This window comes from Agelaius tricolor, unplaced genomic scaffold, assembly GCF_023055355.1.
Source record: "Agelaius tricolor isolate 1412-34295 unplaced genomic scaffold, bAgeTri1.0.p SCAF_1, whole genome shotgun sequence".
In the NCBI taxonomy this organism is placed as follows: Eukaryota; Metazoa; Chordata; class Aves; order Passeriformes; family Icteridae; genus Agelaius; species Agelaius tricolor.
The window spans coordinates 80,722,123-80,745,568 of record NW_027269261.1 but is presented as its reverse complement, the minus strand read 5'-3'; the positions used below and the strand labels follow the sequence as shown (position 1 = coordinate 80,745,568).

Here is a 23,446-nt window from a genome sequence, read left to right as displayed (position 1 = left end):
ACAGCATACAGTCTGTAGGGAAGGAAAGGGGGAACAGGATATTTGGTTCTGCCCTCATCTATTTTATCTCTCTTAGCATATCTGCACTGTTAAATGTCTTAGGTAGTTGTCTTTGGGAAAAGTGGCCTTTTTGGTAAGGAAAAGGATAGAATTCTGTTCCATTATTTAGAAAGAACCAGTAAAAATTAAATACTCATGGGAGTATGATTTATATACTTTTAAGAATAATTGGTTTGGTTTCAATTGGTACCATCACTCTTCCTTTTTTTGGAAGCATGCCTAATATTTACTTGGTTTATTTACCTTAGCAGGAGAGTCGTCTTCTGTATGTGACATTCCAGGAACACAGACTGGTTCTACAGCAAATACTTTGGCACAAATCCAGCCACCAGCACCAATGCCAAGGAAATCACAAATAGTAAGTACAAAATGTGGCGTTTGATTTTATTCATCTTCTGCATTCTATCAAACACACTGTAGACATGATAGTGTGTCCTGCCATGGTAAAAGTGTGAGAGCCATGAAACATAAAAAGTCTGTATCCTGTGTTTAAGTATTTGTGTGACTTGTACTAAATAGTCACAAAAGCTTTTTTTCCTTGAATTTCCTATAGGATAGGATGTGCTTTTAAATTTAAAAAAGCAAACCAAACCAGTTGGATTCTTTGTTAATGTCCAGATGTGACCAACACAATCCACAGAATTATGGTTGACTTATTGGAGATAGATAAGCTTTAGGAGTTAGTGACTTGTAGATGAGCTTGGTGAGTCACTTGTAACATGTGGCTTCATTCTCAGTCTTTAGTTATAAGGGAACTCTTCTGCTTTTATAATGGACACAGATATACTGACAGTTGTTCATGTAGGTAGATGAAATGACTTCAAACAAGACAAGCAGGAATCAAGCTCAAAACAAAACAAACTGTTTCTTTGTGCTATCAGTTCTCAGCATTCACCTGGTGACAGGAGAGAAATCTCTTGGTAAGCATATCCCCAGCAGAAGGTGGTTAATTCTATATTTTTCTTCTCCACCCTCCCCCAGCCTTACAGTGACTATTAGAAAAGACATACTGGATTTAGATGCACTCTTGATCTGATTGTGTGGCCTTTTTATACTCTTTACTTATTATTTTTAATCCAGGACCATGAATGGTAACACATATTAGTGTCAGTACCTGTAATCTTATACTGGTGTAGGTAAAAGGATGTATTTCCAGATGTCAGTGGAGCTGTACATTATATGTAGTTAACTTGGTCTTTGGTTCTTGCTTCAATTTTATGTTGCTTTCTTGTGTGATAGATGTAAAAGATCCATATCCTTGATCATGCCAGTACATCTCTGCAGGAAGCAAATCACAATATGTAGAGCCCATACATTTCTGAGGTGCTGTGTGTGACTGGGTCTGGGCAGTTTCATACATTCTGTGCAGGAGTGTGCTTCAGTAGTAAATAATAAGCAGAGAGGTAGGAGATGTGCTGTTCCAGGCTCTGCAATGCTCTTGTTAATGGCTTGTAATGAAAACACCTGCTTCCTTCAGTCCCTGGTGTCTCTCCCTTCAACCATTTTTCCTTAACCATGTCCACTGAAATAGCAGCTCTCCAGGACAGAGTTGGGTGTGTTTGTGTGCATAGCCTGGCCATTGGTCTTGAGCACACAGAGCCCCTGTTACCTGTTTCTCATCTGATAATGATGAGAAGCCTCAGAGGCATCACCATGCATTAGTTGGGAGTATAAAATTTTCTGGTTTCTTTCCTCCCCCACTCTTGTTCAACCAAGTTACTGTCCATCTTGCATTAAAGTAACCTTCATTTTTTAGGCCACAAAAAATTAAATGCTCTAAGTAGTGTAAATTGCTTATGTTGTCATATTAACTTTGTGAAGCTACTGGACTCTGATCTTAATTTCTGTTGTGTGTGCTGGGATTCAAGTGTAAGCACTGGTTACATCCTTCCAGCACATCTGAAACAGCTCCTAACCTGACTTTCTGTATAAATTGAAGTTGTAGTTTCCCTATGTTGTTCTCTTTTTTTTTTTTTTTTTTTTTTTTTAATAGGACAAATTGATTTAGCTATGAAGGAATGGGCTGTGCTGGCTAGTTTTGGGGTCAGTGTCTTCAATGTTTAATAATAATTGCACATAATATGAAGAACGTATCTGACTCTCCAGCTCTCTCTAGGTCTTCATTCAGGTGAATTCTGTCACTGAGCAAATCAGCTGGGTGTTTTTCTTCTGTCATAGGGACAGAGAAATAAGGGAAAACCTGGCTCAGAAGTATGTGCTAGTTAAGATGCTTTAGCTAAATCTAACTAAAGCATCTTAGCTGAGATTTAGTCAAGGGCCCCTCAGCTAAAGAGCTTTACCTAGATCAGTCTAGCTAAAGTTCTTTGGCTAAATTGCTCCATTTAGCCTTATACTCCTGGCTTTTTTGCTATGTCTTTACCCTGCCAGGGAATTCAGAGGCCAGCCCAAGTTTAGAAAACAAATGCAGAAGTGCTCCTTGAGTAAAGAAAAGACAGGTCTAGTTGTACATGCACATTTAGCCAGTGGCTTATCTCCTACACAGTGCATTTACCCAATAGCCTGTTTATCAGGTGGAAATTCCTGATTCACCTTTTGATTTCTTTTTTTTTCCTCAATGCGATATTTAGATTTTTGAAACCATTTTGTAGATACATGGGAAATTTCCCTAGATGATTTTATTCCTCTGGGAATGAGATCTATTTTAATTTCCTTGCCTTCTAAAGAACAAGAAATACCTGTAATTACTGCACTTTGAAGTTAGTCATTATATCACTGTTGTACTGATGTGAAGCTTTTCCCTTTTGACCTAAAAGGTGGTTGTGGTTCAGACTGTCATTTGTCTGAGAGGGAGCGTCTGGAAAAATTGCTGTGCTGCAGTGCCAGGCTGGCAGCTCCCATGGATGAGACAGCCTCAGGATGTGCCTGCCCTGGGCAGGCCACAGCTTCATTTATATTAGAATTTATACTAGACAATTTATACTAGAATGCAAATTAATGCTTCTAGAGGAACATAACAATCATGCTGCCTCCATCCTTCCCCATCCACATTCCCTCTTTTCTCTGCATGGTGCTCAGCTCTAGCACAATGGCACAATAAGAGACTGTTGGGCAGTTCTCTCCTCAGCAGAGCATTTTGCTGATGGAGAAAATGAGAGTTGTAAATGAGGTCTCTTGTTCCTTTTTATCTGTCTGCTCCATGGCTGACCTAACTAGAGACTGGGACCAGGCACTGGGGGGACTCCAGTATGGTGATGAGGCCATCTTTTCCTTATGCCATGTGGAACTTCTGTCCCTAACAGCCATTGCATTAACCGCCATCTCAGACCTAAATTGCACTTACACCTCTGCTCTGACGCTTTAGGGTAGAAAGCAGAGATTTTTGTTCCCTATGGCTGGAAAAAGGGTGGATTCATGGTGGAAAGCTTTATACTCTGCCTCCAGCCCTTAAGCCTCTTCACTTGTTGGGTTGTTTTGCATGGGAGCACTGTGTAAGCAGCATTATTGTTGGTCTGCAACAGAGAATGAGGAGGCTGAAAAGAAATGCAGCAGCAGACTGGCTTGTACTGGAAAAGGTGTGAGATGAGGAAAACCAGAGCGAAACAATTTTGATATCACTTTGCTCAGAACATAGCCAGGACTGAGTCCCACTGCCATACTGGAATATTACAATCCTTACTAAACTCTACCTTTGAAAGAGCTGCCAAAAGACTCTGTGGCTGGCAGTCCTCAGAGCACTGCTGGGAGGCAGAGGATGTTTTGGTGGGTTCTTACACTACTGAAATGGGTTTAACAAATTAAGAAGAAACATATTGGCAGGTGGCTCAGGCCTCCCTCTGATAATGCTGCTGCTGTTACATTTGCACAGAATTTGATCACCCCATCATCTGAACAAAATCATGCTCACTGCAGTGATGTAGAGCTCTGAAGACAGAGGGTGACCCCTCTGTAGGTTTGGGTGAGCCAAAGTGGAGAATTTCTTCGGGAAACATGGCCTATGTTATTGGCACAGTGGCTCCAAAAAGCTTTGGGTGGTGCCATATTCAGTGTGAAGTGTGAGCACCCAGCATAAAAGATATAGCTGAACTCAAACCTATGAAAAAGAGCAGTTGGAAGCAGTTTTGAAACTTTCTTTAAAAAACTCCAAGTCTACTCTGTCTATTCTGTGCTGTATTATTTACCTTCAGGTTTTTTTTTTTCATTTCAGTCAAAAACTAAACCCAAGAGAGTAAAAGCAATTTACAACTGTGTAGCAGATAACCCAGATGAGCTGACTTTTGCAGAGGGAGATATTATTGTAGTTGATGGTGAAGAAGATCAGGAGTGGTGGGTGAGTATTTTGCATTTTTTGTCAACACACTTTGAAAGCAAGAAATTAAATCTTAGAGGTTGACACTCACTTTGGAAGATCCCTTGCTGGGTTTCCAAATAACAAGAATAGTTTCATCTCATGGAAACCAGAGATGAAATTTCAAAAGTCAAATTTCAGACAAGTTTTTAGCTTTTCTCACTCAGGGGGAAAAAAAAAGAAAGAAAGAAATATGATTAGCAGGGTTCACAATACGGGGGACGTGGTCTCTGTGATCCAGAAAATTTTTGGTGGAGTGTCAGCAATTTAAGAACCCGCTATTACAGGTGCTGTGTAGTGGGTGTCTGTCCTGGCTTGAGACAAACTTGGAAGGGAACTTCCAAAGGGATGTTCCCTAAAGGGCAGAATTCAGATTCAGTGCCCCGCCCCCCCCCCCCCCCCCCCCCCCACCTGTTTGGCTGATAAACCTCCCTCAAGAGAAGTGGAAAAAACTGTTTATTTAACAAGCAAAGTACTCACAGACATGAAAAATGAATAATATTAAACAATGGAACCTCTCATTGTTTTGAAGAGATGGCAGATTCAGAGAGTCTTTTTTGTGGGGTGTGACTCTGCTCGCTCAGTCTCTTATCAGTCCCTCCTGCACTGAAAATGCCACGTCCCGGGCCCCCATGGGCCACAGGCGTGAGCTCCCCGTGTTTTTCTGGGTTTTTGGTCCAAAGCAGGGCTGAACAGTTCCAAGAAAAAGAAAACCCACAGTCTAGGGAACTTGTCTTCCTCAGCTAGCTAAAAACTAACTAAAAGCAAAGGAGCGCTCTGTCCCACTCACTGTCTGTGCTGCAAACAACATGCACTGAGAGAGAGAGCTGAAGCTTTTATCTCTGTGTTTTGAATACAGTCTCCTTAGACATTCCACCAATTCTTCTTCTGCCTCCCTTAGCTCTCAGATCTAGTTTTAAAGCTGCAGAACTTATTTCTGGGCTAAACAGATGGATGGGGATACAAATACAATACAGCATCCTAAAGTCACCCCAGGACAGCATCAGAGGAGAGCTTTGTATTGTCCTCAGCCTTCAGATGACTAGGACTGAGTCTATTTGAGCTGGGAAACCATCTCAAGTTTTTACATTCCAGAGTCTTATTGGCTCAAGCAAAATCTTGGAAAATTATTGTGCATGAAAACACTTGCCTTAATCTGTTAGCTAGTGAAGAACAGAGCTTCAGATTGCATCTAAGTTGACAAGAATATGTATAAACAGAAATAGGTTAATGTAAAACCTGAAACTGTTGAAGCTTGATTCATCCTTTTGCCTCACAGTGATGGTTAGAGGAGCAACTCAACAGAGGCCAAACGTGGGCTGCCAGGCATTACAGATTGCACTGGAATTATGCAGCAGTGGTACTGCAGTAAGATGTTGTATATTCAAAGAACTGGATAAAACTTTTGCATTTGACAAAAACCCAACGTACAGCTGAAAAATAGGCACTCTTTAGGACTGAATTCTCCTATTGGCAGAAGAAAACTAGCACTACTGCAGAAAAGATTTGGTGGGAGGCTTATGCTACAGGCAGGAAGGTCACTGGTATTCATTTTGGTGATACTGAAATGTCATTTCGAGATTTAACTTGAAAAATATCTGGACTCTTTCAGATTGGTCATATTGATGGAGATCCCAGTCGGAAAGGAGCTTTCCCTGTATCATTTGTGCACTTTATTGTTGACTAGATTGCTACTGATAAGTGAAGACATTTCTCATTTCCAGCAGTCACAGAAATAAGTTTTGTTCTATTTCATTTCACCTACCTATCCGCAGCCACCTTGCCAGAGCACTGCCCAAGTCCTAGGTACTGTAGCTTACTTTTTTATTGCCATTGTTCTGGTTTGGGGACTTTTAAACTTTTTTCTACGTGAAAATTTCTCATAAGCAGTTTACACTTTTAAATAAAAACAATTCTTCCTGTATTTTTCAAGGTGAACTGAAAAGCTTTAACAATCAAAATCCATGTGTCTGAATATCACAACATTATGAATGTTCTTATCGATCAATTCACTGTAATTTTAATCTCCCTTTTGTAACATGACAGTACAACAGTTCAGTGTTGCTTCCCCAGTTAAAGAAATTGTGTGTGCATCTACCAGGGCAGTGAACTTATCTAGTTCTTGACACCATTTGAAGTGCTGGAACCAAAACATGCAAGCTGCTCTGTAGTTCTGAAATGGACTCATTTAGTAGCTTGCCATACTGGCTGTCATCAAGGATGCCAACAGTTGCAGAAGAAATTGTTTTAATTATGTGTCTTTGGCCAGGTGAAAGTGAAAAAGTACTTCAGTTTACCACAGGAGAAACTTCTTTCTTTCAGAATGGATGTAGATATTTGCTTAAAGTTATCTGAAATCTGTGTTAGTCGTTGAACTTTCTAGTTCTAATTTTGTGAGCTTGAGACTGTTTTGTTTTTCTATGCTGCATGTGTGTAGAACCTGTTTTTTGAATGTTCTTTATGTATGTTACATCCATTTTGGTCATTTAATGTGACTACTGCTGGTTAACTAAACTATGGCAATATTAATGAGTTACTACATTAACTCAAGGATTTGAAAGCTGCACTTCCTGAAATGTACTTACTTAACTATGATGATGGATTGCAGAACATTTCTTACACTTGTCTCATTATAGCATTAAGACTTTTTTTTAAAATTCTTGAATTTTCTTTAAATCATCCAGCAATGTGTTCACAGAGAGAACATATTTGGTGGAACATGTAGGTAATTATCCTTGGTCAATAAGATACCTGACACCTCATGAGTTCACTACGTTATGTTCTGGTTTATGAAATTTGTGTGCCACTACCTTGCAAACAATGATAGTTTGCCAACTCACTCTGTATTTATATAGAATACCCACATATATGGTAGCTACACTGTTGTTAAACTTGTTTTGCTGATTTGTGAACAAAAGCTAGGCCATGGATAGTACCCAGGTGGTTGATGGAATTTTAAAACACCAATACAGATCTGACATCATTTTGATGTTTGTGTATTGTGAAATTGTACCAGGTTTTGCTTATGCTACAGGAAACAACTGAGGCATAGGATACAGAAAATCAATGTCTAGGTCACATTGGCTTTGATCACGTTACGTGAACATTGTATCTCTAGATTTATCAAGAGAGCTTTGAATTTCTGGTAAATGGTGCTTAAATTGGCCATTTCATATTGGAAGGAATGGAAAACAGGCCACCACCACATCTGTGCTTATTTGGATGAGAACCACGTTGCGAAAATGCTGGAAGAGCAACACTGATCTCACCCTGTGTCACCCTTCCTGAATGGTACCGTTGGTTGATGCCTCTCGGGCGTGTGGGTACAGCCACGTAGATGTGTAACTTCCACTTCCTAGATGCTGTTGCTGCAGTATGAATGGGGAACAAACTGGAATGTTTCAAGATATTTTTATTGCAAGTTGAAGCAAATTAGTCTGTATTTTCAAAGTTCCCAGTAAAATGATAGAGTAATAGTTTAGCACTACAGTTTTATTCACTTACTGATACGTTCAGTTTGCAACACTATTTTGTATGTTTCTATCCCTGATAGAGTCTAGAGAGTAAATGGGCATATTATTTTGCACAGATCTCCTAATGTACAGTATTTTTAACACAGAATCTTATAGTGTATGTAACAATTCGTAACATTAAAAAAATTATACAAATTTCCCTTGAGTTCTGCTAGAAGAGGAATAGAGTAAAATGTCACAACTTTGTTCATTGGTCACTTAAAGACCAGGAAACTTGTAGACTACAATTTAATAGCACTAACAGTGCAGACAGGTAAAATCCCAAGGACCAATAAAGAGCAGCTAAGCAAAATTTATCCCTTGATTTTCTGAGTTTCTCAAAAGGTTTTCTCCTCTGGCAGAGAAAAATGAAATTCTAGAGCCTGTAGATATCTATTTATAATATAAAATTAAGAATTTTAAGTCCAAAATGTTGGCATATTTCATACAACTTTTCAAATCTGATTCAAAAAAATCTGTTAATAGACAGACTATTAGGTTGCTGTGTTAACTGTTTAAAAGGGAGCAAGTGACACTTAAAATGCAGCTTAGAATGCTATGAGATGTATAATATTCAATTCAGTTGTTTTTATTTTGTTTAGTTGCAGAGCAACTGTATATATTGTATAACCTAAAATCAACTCTTATTTTCAATGTCCTGGATGCAGTGATTTATAATTAGAGCATGATTAATAAATTTTACTCTTGTTAACCAGTCAAATGTCTGGAAAAATAAAACTACTTTTAAAATCACTTTTTCTGCTTCTCTTCTGTTCCCTTGTATTGCTTATGCAATATTGTTCTTTTTAATGTATAAAAATGACAAATACAAACAAGTATCACTTGAGGAAAAAATGTCTTTCTTATGAACTTTAGTTGAACAGAAAAACTGTAGATGGCACACCTACAGAGATTAAATTACAGGGGTAAAGCACCAAATAATTCCATCTTACCACTTGGCTTTTGTTTTCTTCTAGTACCTGGGTTAAGCAGAATCAAAGTCTATATTAACAAATTATTTCTCAGACAACGAGGTAGAAGCAAGTGTCAGTTTTATTTTACATTTCTGCAATATTGACATTAACATACAAAACATGATTTAGGAAAAAGAGAAATTGTGTTAAATATAAAATTCTGTAATATCCTGGACACTGAAGATGGACTCTTCAAGTCATGTTTGGGGAATGCCAAGTACCATGTGCAAGGTTGTGAGGGTCTCCTTTGCACAGTAAGTCTCTCCTAGGACAGTGTGTGGCTCCAAGCTGTCCCTGGTGTCACGAGGAGCCCGGTGCCTCCCGCACCAACGCTGCTGCCCAAGGAAATCAGGACTTCTCCGACATTAAAACTGAGTCAAAGGCTGTAGACAACACTTTGCAAATGGCTTGTGCTTGTTCCTAAAAAACCCAGACACTCACGTTAACACCTTCTGAAGAACTTCTAAACTTCTCAAAACTCATTTAAAGCAGAGTGTGTCCTTCATTTTCTTCTGTGAGACCCACAAAACACCTGTCTGGCCTGCAATGACACGTAGGAGCTGTCTTACACGAGCTCTTTTGAACCAAGTCAGCATTGCTGGCTGTCAGCATAGCACAGCACCAACATTCAGAACCTCATTTTTTGTGTTCCCCCAGCACTGCCAGCCAAGAGTCAGTGTCATCAGAGCATCCTGACAATGAATTCTCCTACTCATAAGGAGGGATCACCTCCCTTGCTTACAAATATGGTTGCATGCTCTATTACTAGAATTGTTACTCCAGCCCTTCCTGCTCCACATCTTAAAAGATTTTTGTTTTGTTTGGAAATAGAAGTAGAGATTGTCCATAGGTGCTGCCATAGCACCCTTTAGACTGGACAGAGCTTTCTCAGGTGAGTACAGTCACTGGCAATTTTAGGGAATGTAGGTGTTTTCCTCAAAGCTAATCCCATGAAGGCAGCAGGGCTGTTTTCCCTTCTTCAGCCAGCACAAATTTATACTTTTTTTTTTACATTAAGCAATCCTCCTTCTGCCAAAAAGCCTTCACAAGGGCCTTCGGTTTTAGAATCTCCCTTTACTGGAATCAGAATTCCAATACCTATTTTAAATACTGAAAGCATAAACTCTTACCAAACTACTGCACTGATATACCCAGAGGCTGCATTCTTCAGAGGCTGCATCTGTTGTCTTCAAAGCCAGTAAACTTTTTCCTGCTCCCAGACCATCGTCATAGCACACCATCCTTACAATCAAATAGAGAGCATGCCTATGTAACACATCCTGAAAGCACATGGCAAATAAAAGTTACTCTGGAACAGCAAGAGATATTTCAGTTTTCCATGTTTTTATTCTTACTTACAAAAGAATACTTTAGATTTATTTAAAGGAGAAAAGTTTTCCTTGGTAAATTTTTTTTTTGAGAGTTTAGTCAAGATTTTAAAAAGTGGTAGTTAAGCACAGGTTTAGCCTTAACTTTTGCTTCTACTTTAGAAGTGCATTCCTATGTGGACTATGAAGATAAGCTGACAGAGTTGTTCAGCTGGGAGAAGAGAAAGCTCATGGGGAGACTTTGGGGCACCTCCCAGTACCTGAAGGGGGTCTGCAAGAGAGCAGGAAAGGGACTTCTTACAAGGGTATGTAGTGACTAAAAGGGGATTTGAATCACTTTAAACTGAAGGAGTATGTTTATAGTAAGTTATTGAATTTAAGGTAAGAAATTCTTTACTGTGGGAGTGCTGAGGCACTGGAACACATTGCTCAGAGAAGGTGTAGCTGTCCAATCCCTGCAAGTGTTCAAGGTCAGGTTAGAGGGGGCTTTGAGCTACCTGGTGTAGTGGGAGGTGTCCCTGCCCATGGCAGGGGAGGTGGAACTAGAGGATGTTTCAGATCCCTTCCAACTCAGCCCCTCCCATGATTCTATGGAGACATTCCTGGCCATAATCTGAAAGGGCACATTCACTTCCTCACTCAGCCACTGTGACAGATGGGACACTGTCCTTCTGGCACAGAGGTAACTTGAAACAACTTCTTACTTCCTCAGTATTTTTCCCCTGTCCAGTCTTGGGAAGGATACACACAAGAAACTGTTCCCAGAAAAGAGCACAGACAAGGCCAGTTGCTTTGGGGGGCAGTAGCCATGTGGCTTAGCCAGGCTATTGGTGACCTAAACCACAGGATGTGTCCTGACTCTTCCACTAAGCTCATCTAGGAGAAATCTACTCTCCATCAGAGCTGCAGGATTTCCACCATAGTCCCAATACTTCTGATTTTGGCTGTTCCAGAGAGGGATTGGTAGAAGACATTCAGTACAAAGTCTCTGCAGCTGTACCCTACACAAGCCTTTCTTCTCCAGCCATCCTGCCCTCTGATCATACTCATCTGGTCTATTCCAGTCATACCATCTCCAGGGTCTTAGGAATTCTAGACAGCTTTGTTTCTGTGTTCATGGCATCAAACAGCTGTCTCTGTCAGTTGAAGGGTCTAAAGCAATGCCCACTTTGATATAGAAGCTGTAAAAAGGGGCAGTGAGCTTGCTGCCTGCCTTGGAACCCTGGAAGGAGAGAACTCCACCAGAGCCCTAAGGTCATCTTGCTGAAAAACATCTCCATCCTGAAGCTCCTCAGCTCATTGCTCTCACCATCAGCAATATCCCACCATGCTCAGGACAGCTGGAGCCTGCCTGGAGCTTACTGCATCCACCCTCCCATCTCTGTAAGAAAGATGCCAAGACTGCTCACCAAATTACTAGTAACTCTCAAGGGTTGCTTGCTTGGCACTTGCTACAATACTAATGTGTATGTAGATTATCACTCACAGAGTGATAATCTACATACACATAGATAGAGTTCTTTTGAGTACAGCCTCCTTGTAAATTCATTTCTTCCCATCCTTTTAGTATCTTGGAACTCTGTGAATAGAATTTGGTGAACTAACACACTGAAGGACAAATTAAATGCCTACAGTGACACAGATGCAAAAAGCCAGAATTTGAGGAACAATGCAACGCAACAAATTGTCAGTGCAAGCTAGCTTAACCACAAAAGGCTTTATCTGCTTGTGCAAGCTCGCAATTTGAAAAGCGATGGATGAAAGTCTTAAATTAGCTATTTGATCTTTACCAAAGCACAAAGGAATTCAAAGAATAGTGTAACCTATGTTTTTAATGAGAATTAAGAATTTAGGAGAGCAAAAACAGAATTCAAAAGAATTCAAAGTCTGAATAACAAGTACTACCCTTCCTCCCAGGCACTAGAAACAAGTGTTTGATTTTCTGAAGGGACCAAAGGAAACTTTTTGGCTCTCTTCAGAGCATTCAACTATTAAGCAATGCTATTCTCCATGCTCATACTTGAGGCTTTCATGAACAGGCATCGCTGGGTTGTTGATGGGTCAAGGCTTCATAAGGCCAAGTATTTATGGCATCTGGGGCTCTGAGGGCAACCAGAAGGAAACCACATGGCTGCAACACAAAGCTACACAAAGGCAACTGGAGGGCCCTGGGGAAGAGACCGGATTTTTATTTTTAGCAAAGAAGCTACTTGAAGTGCGCTAAAGGAAAAGAAACTATGTAGAAATCATGTAGGAAATGATGCAAACAAAAAGTAGGCTTGATCAATAAAGTGGAATCATGAGGTTTTAATGCTGGAGTGAACTCTTGGATTAGGAGTGCAGGATGGAACTTAAAAGAGCTTGCAACTCGGGTATTCTTAGAAAAACCCCATCCTTTGTTTTTCCCTCTTCACAGAAATGCCAAGAGGAACTGCCTTGCTAACCTGGGCCGAGGAACCTATGGTCTTGGCCACCACAGTCACACTACTTTCCCCAAGAAATAATGATGTCCAAAGTGTTACCAAAGACTTGCTTGCCTTTTGTCTGGTGCTCTATCTCAAAAGGAACAGCTTTTTGTCATAAATCCAGGAAAACACAGCCTGTGGAGATATGACATGAAGCAGTGCTGCTGGGAGAGCTTGTTTGTTTTGCTTTTGCTTAAAGCCAGAAATGACATTTTGGTGACACAGATCATCTACCAGAGAAATAAATGAAAGCACTTATCAACTCTCATCAGAAAGACAAGTTGGGTGAAGCACTTACATACTGATCAGATGTGGAAACTTTAATGCCATACTTGGAAACTCCCATAATAAACTCCTCTTCACCTGGAACAAAAGGTAACTTTCCATCTTGCTTTGGAGGGAAACAAACAAAATCCTTTAGTGCAGACAGAAGAACATGAACAAGGAAGATACATAACAGAAAACATATTTATGTGTACTTGGGTCCACTGGGTCAGCACCAGCACAAACCCTGCTCAGATCCTGCTCTGTGGGACTACCCAGTGCTCATCCAGTCTCTTAAGGTTATGTGAAATACATTCAGGGGAGACTGGACATTAGGAGGCATTTCTTTACTGAGAGGGTGACCAGACACTTGAACAGGCTTCCTAGAAAGGTGGTTGATGCCCCAAACCTGTCAAGTGTTTAAGAGGCACTTAGACAATGCCCTTTACAACACATTTAACTTTTGTCAGCCCTGAAGTGGTCAGGCAGTTTGGACTGGTGGTCACCGTGGGTCCCTTCCAGCAGGAACACTCTTATCCATTCTGGTCTATTCTACTCTAAATATCACATGGTTCCAGAAAGGAATTTGTCATCTCAGGGGAGAATTTGGCTCTGTGGTCAAATCAGGTTGGCTGAAAAACCATGCATGGCCTATCGTGCTGCACTGACCAAAGGCGATCCATGTTCCACTGGCAGCACTTTCACTGTCTGGCTGCAAAAACAATTTTAGGAAATATTCAGAAATGGCAAGTTGCTGCACAATAAACAGACATTCTGTGCTTTTAAATATATATAATCAGCTACCTAATGAGAACAACCAGTTATGGCTTTCAGTACAAAACTAAGTACAAGCAACCAGAGTTTGGCAAGGATGACCCAAATATTATTCAGGTTCTTTGGTCACAGGTTCATGAGTGATGAAACTTGCAGAAACTTGACATCCTCCTCTATGGGAAAACTTTTACAATACTAAAGAATCTGGGGAGATATTCCCTCCTGGATACTAATCCTAATCGTGCTGGAGGCAATGTAACAGCTTTCAGCTGGGACTTAATCAATAAGGACTCATGAAAAGGGCCTTGGCTCTGAGCCTGCTTCTGCAGAATGGTTCTCTGGATGCATCTTCTCCAGTCACCTAAAATTACAGAACTGTGATGGCTTTTGAGATTCATAGGTTAATAGTTAAGTATGCCACTTTCTTCAAGTAAGTCTAAAACTTACAGATTTTAATAAATAAAAAATGGGGGGATATATAATAAATAAAAAATGTGGGGATAAATAAAAAAACCCCACACCTAAGTTTAAGATGTTTTGACTTTGTTGGTATTGCCTTTTGTAACCCACTTACCTGTGCAACATCTATGTAATTTATCAAGTCCAGTGGCCCTTCAAGACTTTTGCTCTCATTGTATTTCAATTTTTCAATGGCACCAACATATTTAACTCTGAATTCTGCACATGTATCAGAATTACTATTGCTTTGTCCTGCAACAAAGTAAAACAAAGCCATTCTGAAGACTTCCAGAACTGTAAGGCTATTCTAATTGCTGTTGACAGGAATTAGCATAATAAATATAATATAATAATAATAACATAATAAATCCCCTAATTTTGCAGACTTTCATCAAACACTTATCACAGTATACTAACTCCTCTTTAATGAATTGTACTGGATTGATTTAGAACAGACCCTTGGTAAAGGCAACAGTTTTATATGCATACATGATATTGGTATAAACAGCACTGTTGATGCCAATTCAAATTTGGAGTTAACAACCTTGAATCAGAAAACATTAAAAAGCTGGTTCTACTTTTTGAGGTCTATTTGTTTCAAATTAATTGTTTGGTCCAACAGTGATACACTGGTGACTAAAAACAAATAAAATCAAATCTTATTTCCATTATTTTGGTGCAAATGTAAACTCAGAAAGCAGAAAACAGCAATCCAAAAAGCTGTACAAGATTTGTGCTGGTAACAGACTGGTAGCACAGCTTTCATCCTCGGATACTTTACTTTGAAAACAGTGACTCAATCCTAGATTTACAATCCTAGAATTGTAAATAATAGAAGCCTAGGGCTGTGCCTCCAATAGTCACCAAGCTACCTAACAGATTCACTCATATTACTGAAAATACCTATCTTAAGCATTTCTGCCACAGACATGTTTTATGAAAAATCCCTTCTTTAGGATTTTTTCTCTTGAGAAGCTGAGAGGCTTCAGGAACAAAATGTAAACAATGGTTATCTGCTGCTGTGGAATGCAACAGGTGGAGCTTTGATTGGTCTCATGTGGTTGTTTCTAATTAATGGCCAATCACAGTCAGCTGTCCAGACTGTCTCAGTCAGTCACAAGCCTTTGTTATTCATTCTTTTTCTATTCTTAGCTAGTCTTGTGATGAAATCCTTTTTTCTATTCTTTTAGTATAGTTTTAATATAATATATAACATAAAATAATAAATCAAGCCTTCTGAAACATGGAGTCAGATCCTCATCTCTTCCCTCATCCTAAGACCCCTGCAAACACCACCATACTTTTCCATGTTCAGTAATCCTGCTCCATCCATACCTGCTCAAGCTCCGATTACATACCTGAACTTTTTGTGGAGTCTGTATCTAGGCTGGCCACAGTACTAGACCTGGAAAGTCCCCCAAGACTGGAATCTACAGACTAAGAAAAAAAATCAGCATCATCAGAAAGTTACTGAGAATGCATTAACAATTAACTTGTAGATGTCCTGCCTCAAGTATTTTTTTTTAAACCCCTACAGTTTATGTTCTATTTACTCAGCAGCACTGGAAAATGGGGAGAAAAAAACAGTACCACCTGTTTCTTTCCTGAAGTTATTTTTCTGCCTCAGTGCAGACTGGACTGATAAAAGTTCATCAGGAACCTTTGAGAAGTCCACAGATATTTTGAAAGAAGGAGGAAATGACAGAGGAAAAGAAAATGAACCTTAAGGTTATTTCCAGAGAAAAAGGAAAAATAAACCTTAGGGTTATGCCCCATTTTTTCTGGTACTGCAATTTTACATGAAGAAATTGACAACTACATGCTTGTCACCAATACCTAAAATAACACAGCAGTGCAGGGGAAAAGAAACAGCACCTTGGAAAATCCAGAATATTCAAGTGATCATTCTAAAACTGATCAGACAAAATGAACACATTATTCAAAATTAAGAATACTTTTAGAGATACTGAGAAACCAAGAAGTACTGAAGAATAAACTCATTTTGGTATCTAGCAGCAGGCACTGTCCTTAAAGAAAAAAATTAGAACAAATGTAGTAATTTTTTCTTCAAACCTTTCTATGTGCTGTGAGAAAATCTTGTGCTTGTGCAATTCAGTGTGGAAGTGACTGAGTATTCATCTCAGAATACATGGGCTTTATGACTGATAGGTATTTTTAACTCTCATAACACAATCTGAGGAATGGAAGTAGAAAGTTCTCTTTGTGGAACATGACATTTTATGGAAATCACATCCTACCATCAGTGTAAGTGAACCACTGAACTGTTTACTTGGAACAAACCCAAGTGCTTCACAAAGAGAATAAACACCACATCCAGCTTACCTTGCTTTTAGTGCTGATTTCACTGCTTTGTGAGCTGCTGCTGCTGTGTCGCTTTTTTCCTTTTCTAAACATCTTTTCATAATTGGATCAAAGAAGATCTTCTAAGAAGAAAAAGTTAAAATTAAAGCCTGTCATATCAAGGGAAGGAGGTCCAGGCAAATACCAGTGACTGTGTCCAAAGTGGACTAAAACTGGAAATTTGCTCAGGACTCTGTGAATGGGGGTAGGAATTTTACTCTGGTGCTCTTCATGCATGACTGGGAAAAGTTCCTCAAGCTCTCTGCTAAAACTTCCCTATTCTTCTGAATTGCCAAAAAATGCTACTGCCTGGTTTACAGAATGTTGCAAAGGTCAGTTTCTAATGCATAGATAGATTTAGAAACAAGGCAAAATTTAAAATTTATTCCCACCTAAACATTAGGTGATTTTTACTTGTGAGTACAATCTAAGTGCCCTATGAAGTGTGCACAACACATTCCCTGCTCCTATGGCAGTGTTTCCAGTAAAACAAAACAAAAAGCAAAATCTATCCCCCCCAACACCCGAATAAACACCACCCTAACAACAACAAAAAAACCACAAAAACCAACCCCAACCTATTTCTGAAGAACTACTGACTGGAATACTCATAGGAGCAGCCATTACCACTTAACATATTCCTGAGAATTAAGTAAAATGCGTGGTACATTTACTGCATTAGAACTGAGCTCCTGGGAGTTCTGAGAGGATTCCAGAACCCTATTTCCTATGTGCCTGCCCTACCAACACCTTGCTTCACTTCAACTTTGGCTGGCCAGTGTCAAGCAACAGGGACGCTGGCTCTCTGTTTCTCTGAAACCCTATTTCTCAGCTTCAGAGACGAATTATTGTCATTACAAAACTTCAGAAACTTTGAGCAGGCGGAAGAAAGAGGACAATGGATGATGACAACCTACGGAAGACGGCTCACACTGCAGAAAATAATGAAAGAAGCACAAGGCGGAGCCTGGATGCGCGATGCCGTGGTGGGTCACAGTCCCTAGGCCGCCGCTGTTCCGCCGCTAAGCAAACACTGAGTGCCTGGCGGACTAAGTGAGAGCCACCCAGGGCAACCAGCGGCGTGCGGGGCAGGGCGGTGTCCAGCACACACCGAGCCCCGGTTTCCAGCGTGGATGCGCCGGCGGCTCCGCACAGCCCTGCGGCCGTTCCAGAGGCGCCTCTGCCGCTCCGCAGCGGCCTCCGAGGCCCTCAGCACCCGCGGCTCCCGGGCGGTCCGGGTGCATCCACGGGCCCTCAGCAGCTCCCGGGCTTTCCGCGGAGCATCCCTGCCCCAGCGGGTGCAGGGGGCGGCCCGGGAAGCCGGGCAGGGCAGCACCGGATCCCGCCTTGGCTTCTCTCCCCGTTCCTCCCTCCGTCCCCAGCCGATAACCCGAAAAGTGACAGAGCGATGCGGCCGCTGCTCACTGGGCGCGCCGGGCCCCGCTGGCTCCCGCTGCCGATCCCGTTGCCGATCCCGCTGCTGCCGCCGCCGATGCCGTTCCGGGTCGCGCGGGGCGGCGCAGGCGCAGCGGGGCGGCGGAAGGAGCGCGGTGCGATGGCGGCCAAGCGCAAAGCCGAGGCACTGATCCCGGCCGAGGAGAGCGACCAGCTGCTCATCCGGCCCCTGTGAGCGCCCGGGGCAGCCGGGGGGCGCGGGGGGCCGGGCCGGGGCCGTGGCAGCGCCGCTGGGGCCGCCTCTTGCCCTGGTCAAGGGGTCGCTGCCGGCTGAGGGGGGTTGTGGTAGCGTTCCCACAAGCCTTGGTTTGGGGACAGCTTGAAGGTGCTACTCCAGGCTTATTTGGCCCGATTTGTAACTTAGGTGAACTTTAGTTGTACGTGTCAATAGTTTGAGACTCGAGTGTTCAGTAAAAAAAAAAAAAGGCTAAAATAATTTCCTCAAACGGGTTGGTTTTATTTCTGCTGCGTTACATAGGGCCTCATTTCCTTTGGGATAAGTACAGCTGCTCAGGTACTTTGGATAGCTGGGCTTAAAAGGGCCGTGCAGTTGTTATTTCTCCACAGAAAAATAACCGCGGTAAAGGCATCCAGTGTGGTCACATCTGTGCGCTGTGGGTTGTTTCAGTCCTCATGACTTTCATATCCTTTTGCAGAGGTGCTGGCCAAGAAGTAGGAAGGTCATGCATCATTCTGGAGTTTAAAGGAAGAAAAATAATGGTAATTATTGCATGGATATGTTTGTATGCCCTCTCAGTGTGCTACTTCACATCACAGAAATGATCTGAAATGTTGTAGGTCAAATTCAGCCTCTGCTCTGCAGTCAGACACAGTGCTGGAAAAGGCACATTTTGTAGCCTTCTGGAGCAGTATAGCATGTATGCCATTAGACATCACAGAGGCTGTGCTGTAAAATAAAACCCTCTCCCTATATAGAATGCATGTGCTTCCAACCCAAACCATTCTGCTTGAAGTCCAATGCTGAAAGTAATGTTTAATGAAGAAAAAACTTTTTTTTGTGTGATGCTAAAAGTTACCACTCACTAATAACTATGTCATAGACCAAGATGGAAGAGGTGTTTTTATACCTTCTCCTAGAAGTTTTAACTTTGTTTTGATTTTCAGCTTGATTGTGGAATTCATCCTGGGCTGGAAGGAATGGATGCTCTTCCATACATTGATTTGATAGATCCAGCTGAGATTGATCTCCTCCTTATTAGTCAGTAAGTAGCACCTAAAAGCACAAATAACTTGACATCATGGTCTGAGCTGTGTTCACTTGTAGGTTATTAAGAGAGACTGAAAAATAGGAGTTATTTAGATGGTAGGGGAAAATTCTAGTTTCTGGGTTTTTAAAAAAAAGTTTGAAGATCTCCATTTAGAATTAAGAACTGAACATTGAGGATGTTCATTCACTTTTGACATTACAGCTCTTCTCTGAGGTCACTATGATTTCTGACTGTTTTATATCCTGTCCTGCTTTAACACCATTGTGATAGCTTGTGGAGTGAGTTTTCTACACAAACACTGCAGAAGAATATTGGTTGTGTTTTTTGATCTGTTGGCTTTGAATTTAAAAGCTTCTTGGAGACTCACACAAGCTTTGAATGTGGTTTATGTATTGCTTAGTGTCTGAGAGACAAGGAGAACCATTTCTAAATGATGTAATCAGTAATAAAAAGTTCTCCATAAAATACTGAGCTTTTGTGGTATGTGTTTGTTCTACCTGTATTTCAAAAGTATTTCTTAAGATGGATCGAACTAGAAGTGTGAACAAAAAATTTAATTTTCAGAGATCATGTTTTATTCTGTAGTATGTAACATGCAAACTTAGGATAATGTTTTTAGCTTTCATGTATCTTTGATGTTTACTGTCCCTGGTTCCTGTTCCTTTTCTCCCTCTAACTTTATATGGAAATTACAGAAAGAAGGATATCCTAATACTATACATGTAAAACCTTGGCAATTAATGGAGAACTTCCTGTATTAGTTTTACCTTTTCTTGGTCATGTTTTTAGTCACTAGTCTGCAGAATGTAGACCAGCACAGTTAACAACAAGGTTGAAAATTCTGTTTCTGGATTTTTATGACACCATGGTTAGTCCAGTGAAGTAGTGAATTATAGATGTTATATATTAGTGTTGTGTAATATGAATGTATTAATTGGATTTGTGTGTCTGTTTTAAGCTTCCATTTAGATCACTGTGGGGCTTTGCCATGGTTTTTACAGAAAACAAGTTTTAAGGGAAGGACATTTATGACTCATGCCACAAAAGCTATTTACAGATGGCTTCTTTCAGACTATGTTAAAGTCAGGTAAGCTAACCTGTGGGCTGTCTCTTCCTGAATTATTTCACCTATTATTTCCCTTTCCAATGGGAAACTTAAGGTCAAGCTACCAAAAGTAGCTGGATGAACCTGGATGTTATCTTAAGTAGCAACATTACATATAATGATGTTAGAAGTAATGAATCATTTTACTACCTCATGGATAGTTTGTAGTGAATTTTAAGCTCCTAAAGATACAATTCACTCTTCAGCAAAGGACAGATCAAATATTAAATATACAAAGAGGCTCTGTTACTTACATGTTGGGGTTTTTTTTATCTCTTTTTGTTTACACATTATTTCCCTGTGACCACATGGTCCTGAATGTATCTCAAGTCAGCTGTTTTGAGCTTGGATCAGAATCCTGGTGAACAGTCCTCTTTTAACTTGTTTCTTCTGGGCTGGTAGGAAAAGCATGGATCCATGTGGTTTTTGAGGACTGTTAAATCTAAGTTGCAGATCTCTGCCCGGGGCTGGGAACCTTTGGAGAAACACAGAGCAGATTCTTAACTGAAAAGACTCTTCTAGCATGGCCTTTCAGAAGAAAGGTACTTTAACTCTGGTTAAGGAGCTACATTAGAGGAGCTGGGCTTGATTTCTAACATGGGGGACGTGGTGTTACTGAATGGAAATCTGTCAGTGGGGAAAAGCCAGGAAGTTTTTTCCAGCTGTTCAGATGAGCTGATATTTAGCCATTTCACTTGTATGCAGTAACATCTCAGCAGATGACATGCTGTACACAGAAACAGACCTGGAAGAAAGCATGGACAAGATTGAGACCATCAACTTCCATGAAGTGAAAGAGGTGGCAGGAATCAAATTCTGGTGCTACCACGCAGGCCATGTTCTGGGAGCAGCCATGTTTATGATTGAAATAGCTGGTGTGAAGGTATTTTCTCTTTCTTACAAGTTGAAATCAAGCCTGAGTACTAATGTAGTTATTAATTATTATTGTCTCTTATGCCCCACCACTGTGGCTGGAGCTGTCCAATAGACTTGGACTCAGGCCAGGGGCAGAGGCCTTGGCTTAGGACATGTATTTTCTCATTGATTAACACTGGCAAGTGACACAAATCAGGTAAGATGTGTGGATTGTATGGGAGTCTGAGATATGACTCAGATTTAGAACCACTAAACTTGTAGTTTCCCTTGCTGGGCTGATCAGAGGCAGGTGGTAGCTGAGGCAGTTTGTGGAAGCTGCATTTTATTAAATCTGTGAACAGATGTTTGTTTCTGTAATTCTCACTTACGTCTCTACCTGTCTCAAGCTCTTATATGGCATTTGTCAGTGTATGTGAGTTACATTTTTATCATAACCCTCCTGTGCTGAAGTTCCTAAATAAATAAGATTATTATTAATTTTAGGCACAGAGGGATTAAGTAAATCATATAATCAGAGGCAGCACTGTGCCAAAACCAGATACTTGAAACACATCTCATGAATTAGAGTTCAGCAGGATAATCACTGTCCAAGGAAAGTTTCACACAGCCCTGAAGAGGGAAGAGAGAAGGTGGTTCTGAGGCTTGCTACCCAGGAGTTTGTTCCTGATTTATAATGATTGAGAAGCACAAGAGTTTTAACTTAAAAAAAATCCTAGAAATAGAGTTTACAGTGATCACAATAAAGTTTAGATCTCTTAGTGTTGCTTTTTTGGGTTTTTTTCTGATTGAGGCATAACAAAGAAGATTTCCCTCTCACTATGCGTGACTCAAATAGATTTGGTTTTAATATCATTATTTTTATTAATTCCCTGTGATAGTAGGTTACCTGGCAGACCAGGTGTCTGCTGTCACTGACTGTATGTTATTTATTATTCACATTTACATCAATGGAATTATTGTTAAATCAAAAAATGTCAGTTTTGAAACCATCAATTTTGGTGCAGAGAGTTGCATTCTGCCCTGCAGTTAAGAATCCATTAAAAATAAATAACAATTAAAAATTACTTCTTGGTGTATTGGGGAAAGTGATTATTCCATTTGGAAAACCAATTAGATTACAGGCTTTTTTAGTATCAAAAAATATTATAAGAACTTTTAATAAATAATTTTATTGGATTATTCGTTATATTTGCATTCTGATATGTAAATACAGTTTGATCTTTGATTTACTTCCTTGTAGGAGTTGCTGTGTTTTATGTTATGTCTAATTTTACTTCTTTGTGAGGCTGAAAATGGTACCTTGATATCTGAAATGAAAAATAAGAGCCTAATAATTGTTTACCTGGTTTTGTTGGAATGATGTTACTACTTGAAAAATCTTTACTATAGAAGTTTAAATACTTGTAGTACTGTTGACCTAAAATTGTAAGCACCGCTCACGTAAGAAGAGTCTTATTTAAAGTACAGCTGACCTTTTTATCAGAAATTCATTAATTCTGGTAGAACCTGTAACCAGAGCACCTGCTTCTCTTTGTCTCCAACAGCTGTTATATACAGGTGATTTCTCAAGGCAGGAAGACAGACACCTGATGGCAGCTGAGATTCCCAATATTAAACCCGACATTCTTATAATTGTAAGTTTTGCAAAATTATTTCTTTCTGTTAGTGATTAGTTATGGATTAGGGGTATGACTTGACTAAAGCCAAAACAGAATGACAAAGACAGTGAGATTTAGAGAGAGGGATTTGTGTTAAATATCCAAAATACTTGGGTACTCAGAACTCTGATGTTGCTTCCTATTGTGTTGAAAAGTCTAATTACAATTTTATAATTCTTCTGATGAAGCTCCTTAAGACTCTAGACAGACCTTTCTGAGATGGGAGATTTATTTGATTTTGACTTGTGTTACACCAACCCAAATTTAACCAGACATCTCTTTTAGTGGATCCTAACCTAGTTCCAGATATGTTAAGAATTTGTCCTTGGTGGAGGGGCCCTGAGTGTTATTCCATAGTTTTGTTTTGTTTTCTGAGTGAAATTATTTTATTCTGGACCCATGGTTGGAAAACAGCAGCTCAAGAAACTTTATAAGTAACAGTTTTGGTTTGGAAACAAACACTGGGAACTTATAGAATTATTTCATTTACTGTGTCCCTTCTGGCTGTTCTCTGTAACTGATAATCTAATTTTAAGTCACATCAAAATCATGTGTTTTGTGTAATTCCTATATTTGAAGTCTGAGGTTAAACCATGGCACATGTACCACTATAGGCCCTG

The 23,446-nt window shown here is 40.2% G+C and overlaps 3 protein-coding genes across 8 annotated transcripts in view; 2 read left to right on the top strand and 1 right to left on the bottom strand.

The window, feature by feature from the left end:
* Positions 1-8,631, top strand: part of ASAP2 (ArfGAP with SH3 domain, ankyrin repeat and PH domain 2) — an 84,640-nt gene extending 76,009 nt beyond the window's left edge. For 4 of the 5 annotated variants that reach the window (XM_071441006.1, XM_071440995.1, XM_071441024.1 and 1 more), the window contains 3 exons: positions 309-418; positions 4,226-4,348; positions 5,979-8,631. In XM_071441006.1, coding sequence (XP_071297107.1) covers positions 309-418; positions 4,226-4,348; positions 5,979-6,053 — 308 coding nt within the window. In that variant the 3' untranslated portion in view covers positions 6,054-8,631. The remainder of the gene's footprint in view (positions 1-308; positions 419-4,225; positions 4,349-5,978) is intronic. The other variant, XM_071441002.1, reaches the window with a different exon arrangement.
* Positions 8,632-8,913: 282 nt separating this feature from the next.
* ITGB1BP1 (integrin subunit beta 1 binding protein 1) lies at positions 8,914-18,058 on the bottom strand. 2 transcript variants are annotated; one of them, XM_071441080.1, is made up of 7 exons: positions 17,929-18,058; positions 16,486-16,586; positions 15,501-15,579; positions 14,258-14,394; positions 12,944-13,036; positions 9,983-10,132; positions 8,914-9,272 (listed from the first exon to the last, which is right to left on the bottom strand). In XM_071441080.1, the coding sequence occupies exons 2-7, from the start codon at positions 16,555-16,557 to the stop codon at positions 9,201-9,203; spliced, it is 603 nt and encodes a 200-aa protein (XP_071297181.1). In that variant the 5' UTR covers positions 16,558-16,586; positions 17,929-18,058; the 3' UTR covers positions 8,914-9,200. The 2 variants fall into 2 exon arrangements, with proteins under 2 accessions (XP_071297181.1, XP_071297190.1); XM_071441089.1 differs by having other exon boundaries at positions 16,486-16,583; positions 17,929-18,021.
* Positions 17,958-23,446, top strand: part of CPSF3 (cleavage and polyadenylation specific factor 3) — a 19,413-nt gene continuing 13,924 nt past the window's right edge. Inside the window, exons 1-6 of the mRNA XM_071441035.1 lie at positions 17,958-18,129; positions 18,615-18,678; positions 19,084-19,181; positions 20,146-20,274; positions 20,998-21,175; positions 22,713-22,802. Of these exons, the coding sequence (XP_071297136.1) occupies positions 17,996-18,129; positions 18,615-18,678; positions 19,084-19,181; positions 20,146-20,274; positions 20,998-21,175; positions 22,713-22,802 (693 nt within the window). The 5' untranslated portion in view covers positions 17,958-17,995. The remainder of the gene's footprint in view (positions 18,130-18,614; positions 18,679-19,083; positions 19,182-20,145; positions 20,275-20,997; positions 21,176-22,712; positions 22,803-23,446) is intronic.

Bases quoted from the DNA above. Each gene is read 5' to 3' on its own strand.
- ITGB1BP1 (XM_071441080.1), bottom strand. From the start codon at position 16,557: ATGTTTAGAAAAGGAAAAAAGCGACACAGCAGCAGCAGCTCACAAAGC. The intron at 15,580-16,485 runs GTAAGCTGGATG...TTTTTTTCTTAG, and splicing joins AAATCAGCACTAAAAGCAAG to TCTGTAGATTCCAGTCTTGG. The intron at 10,133-12,943 runs GTAAGTGCTTCA...ATGTGCTTTCAG, and splicing joins TTTCCACATCTGATCAGTAT to GATGTGTTACATAGGCATGC.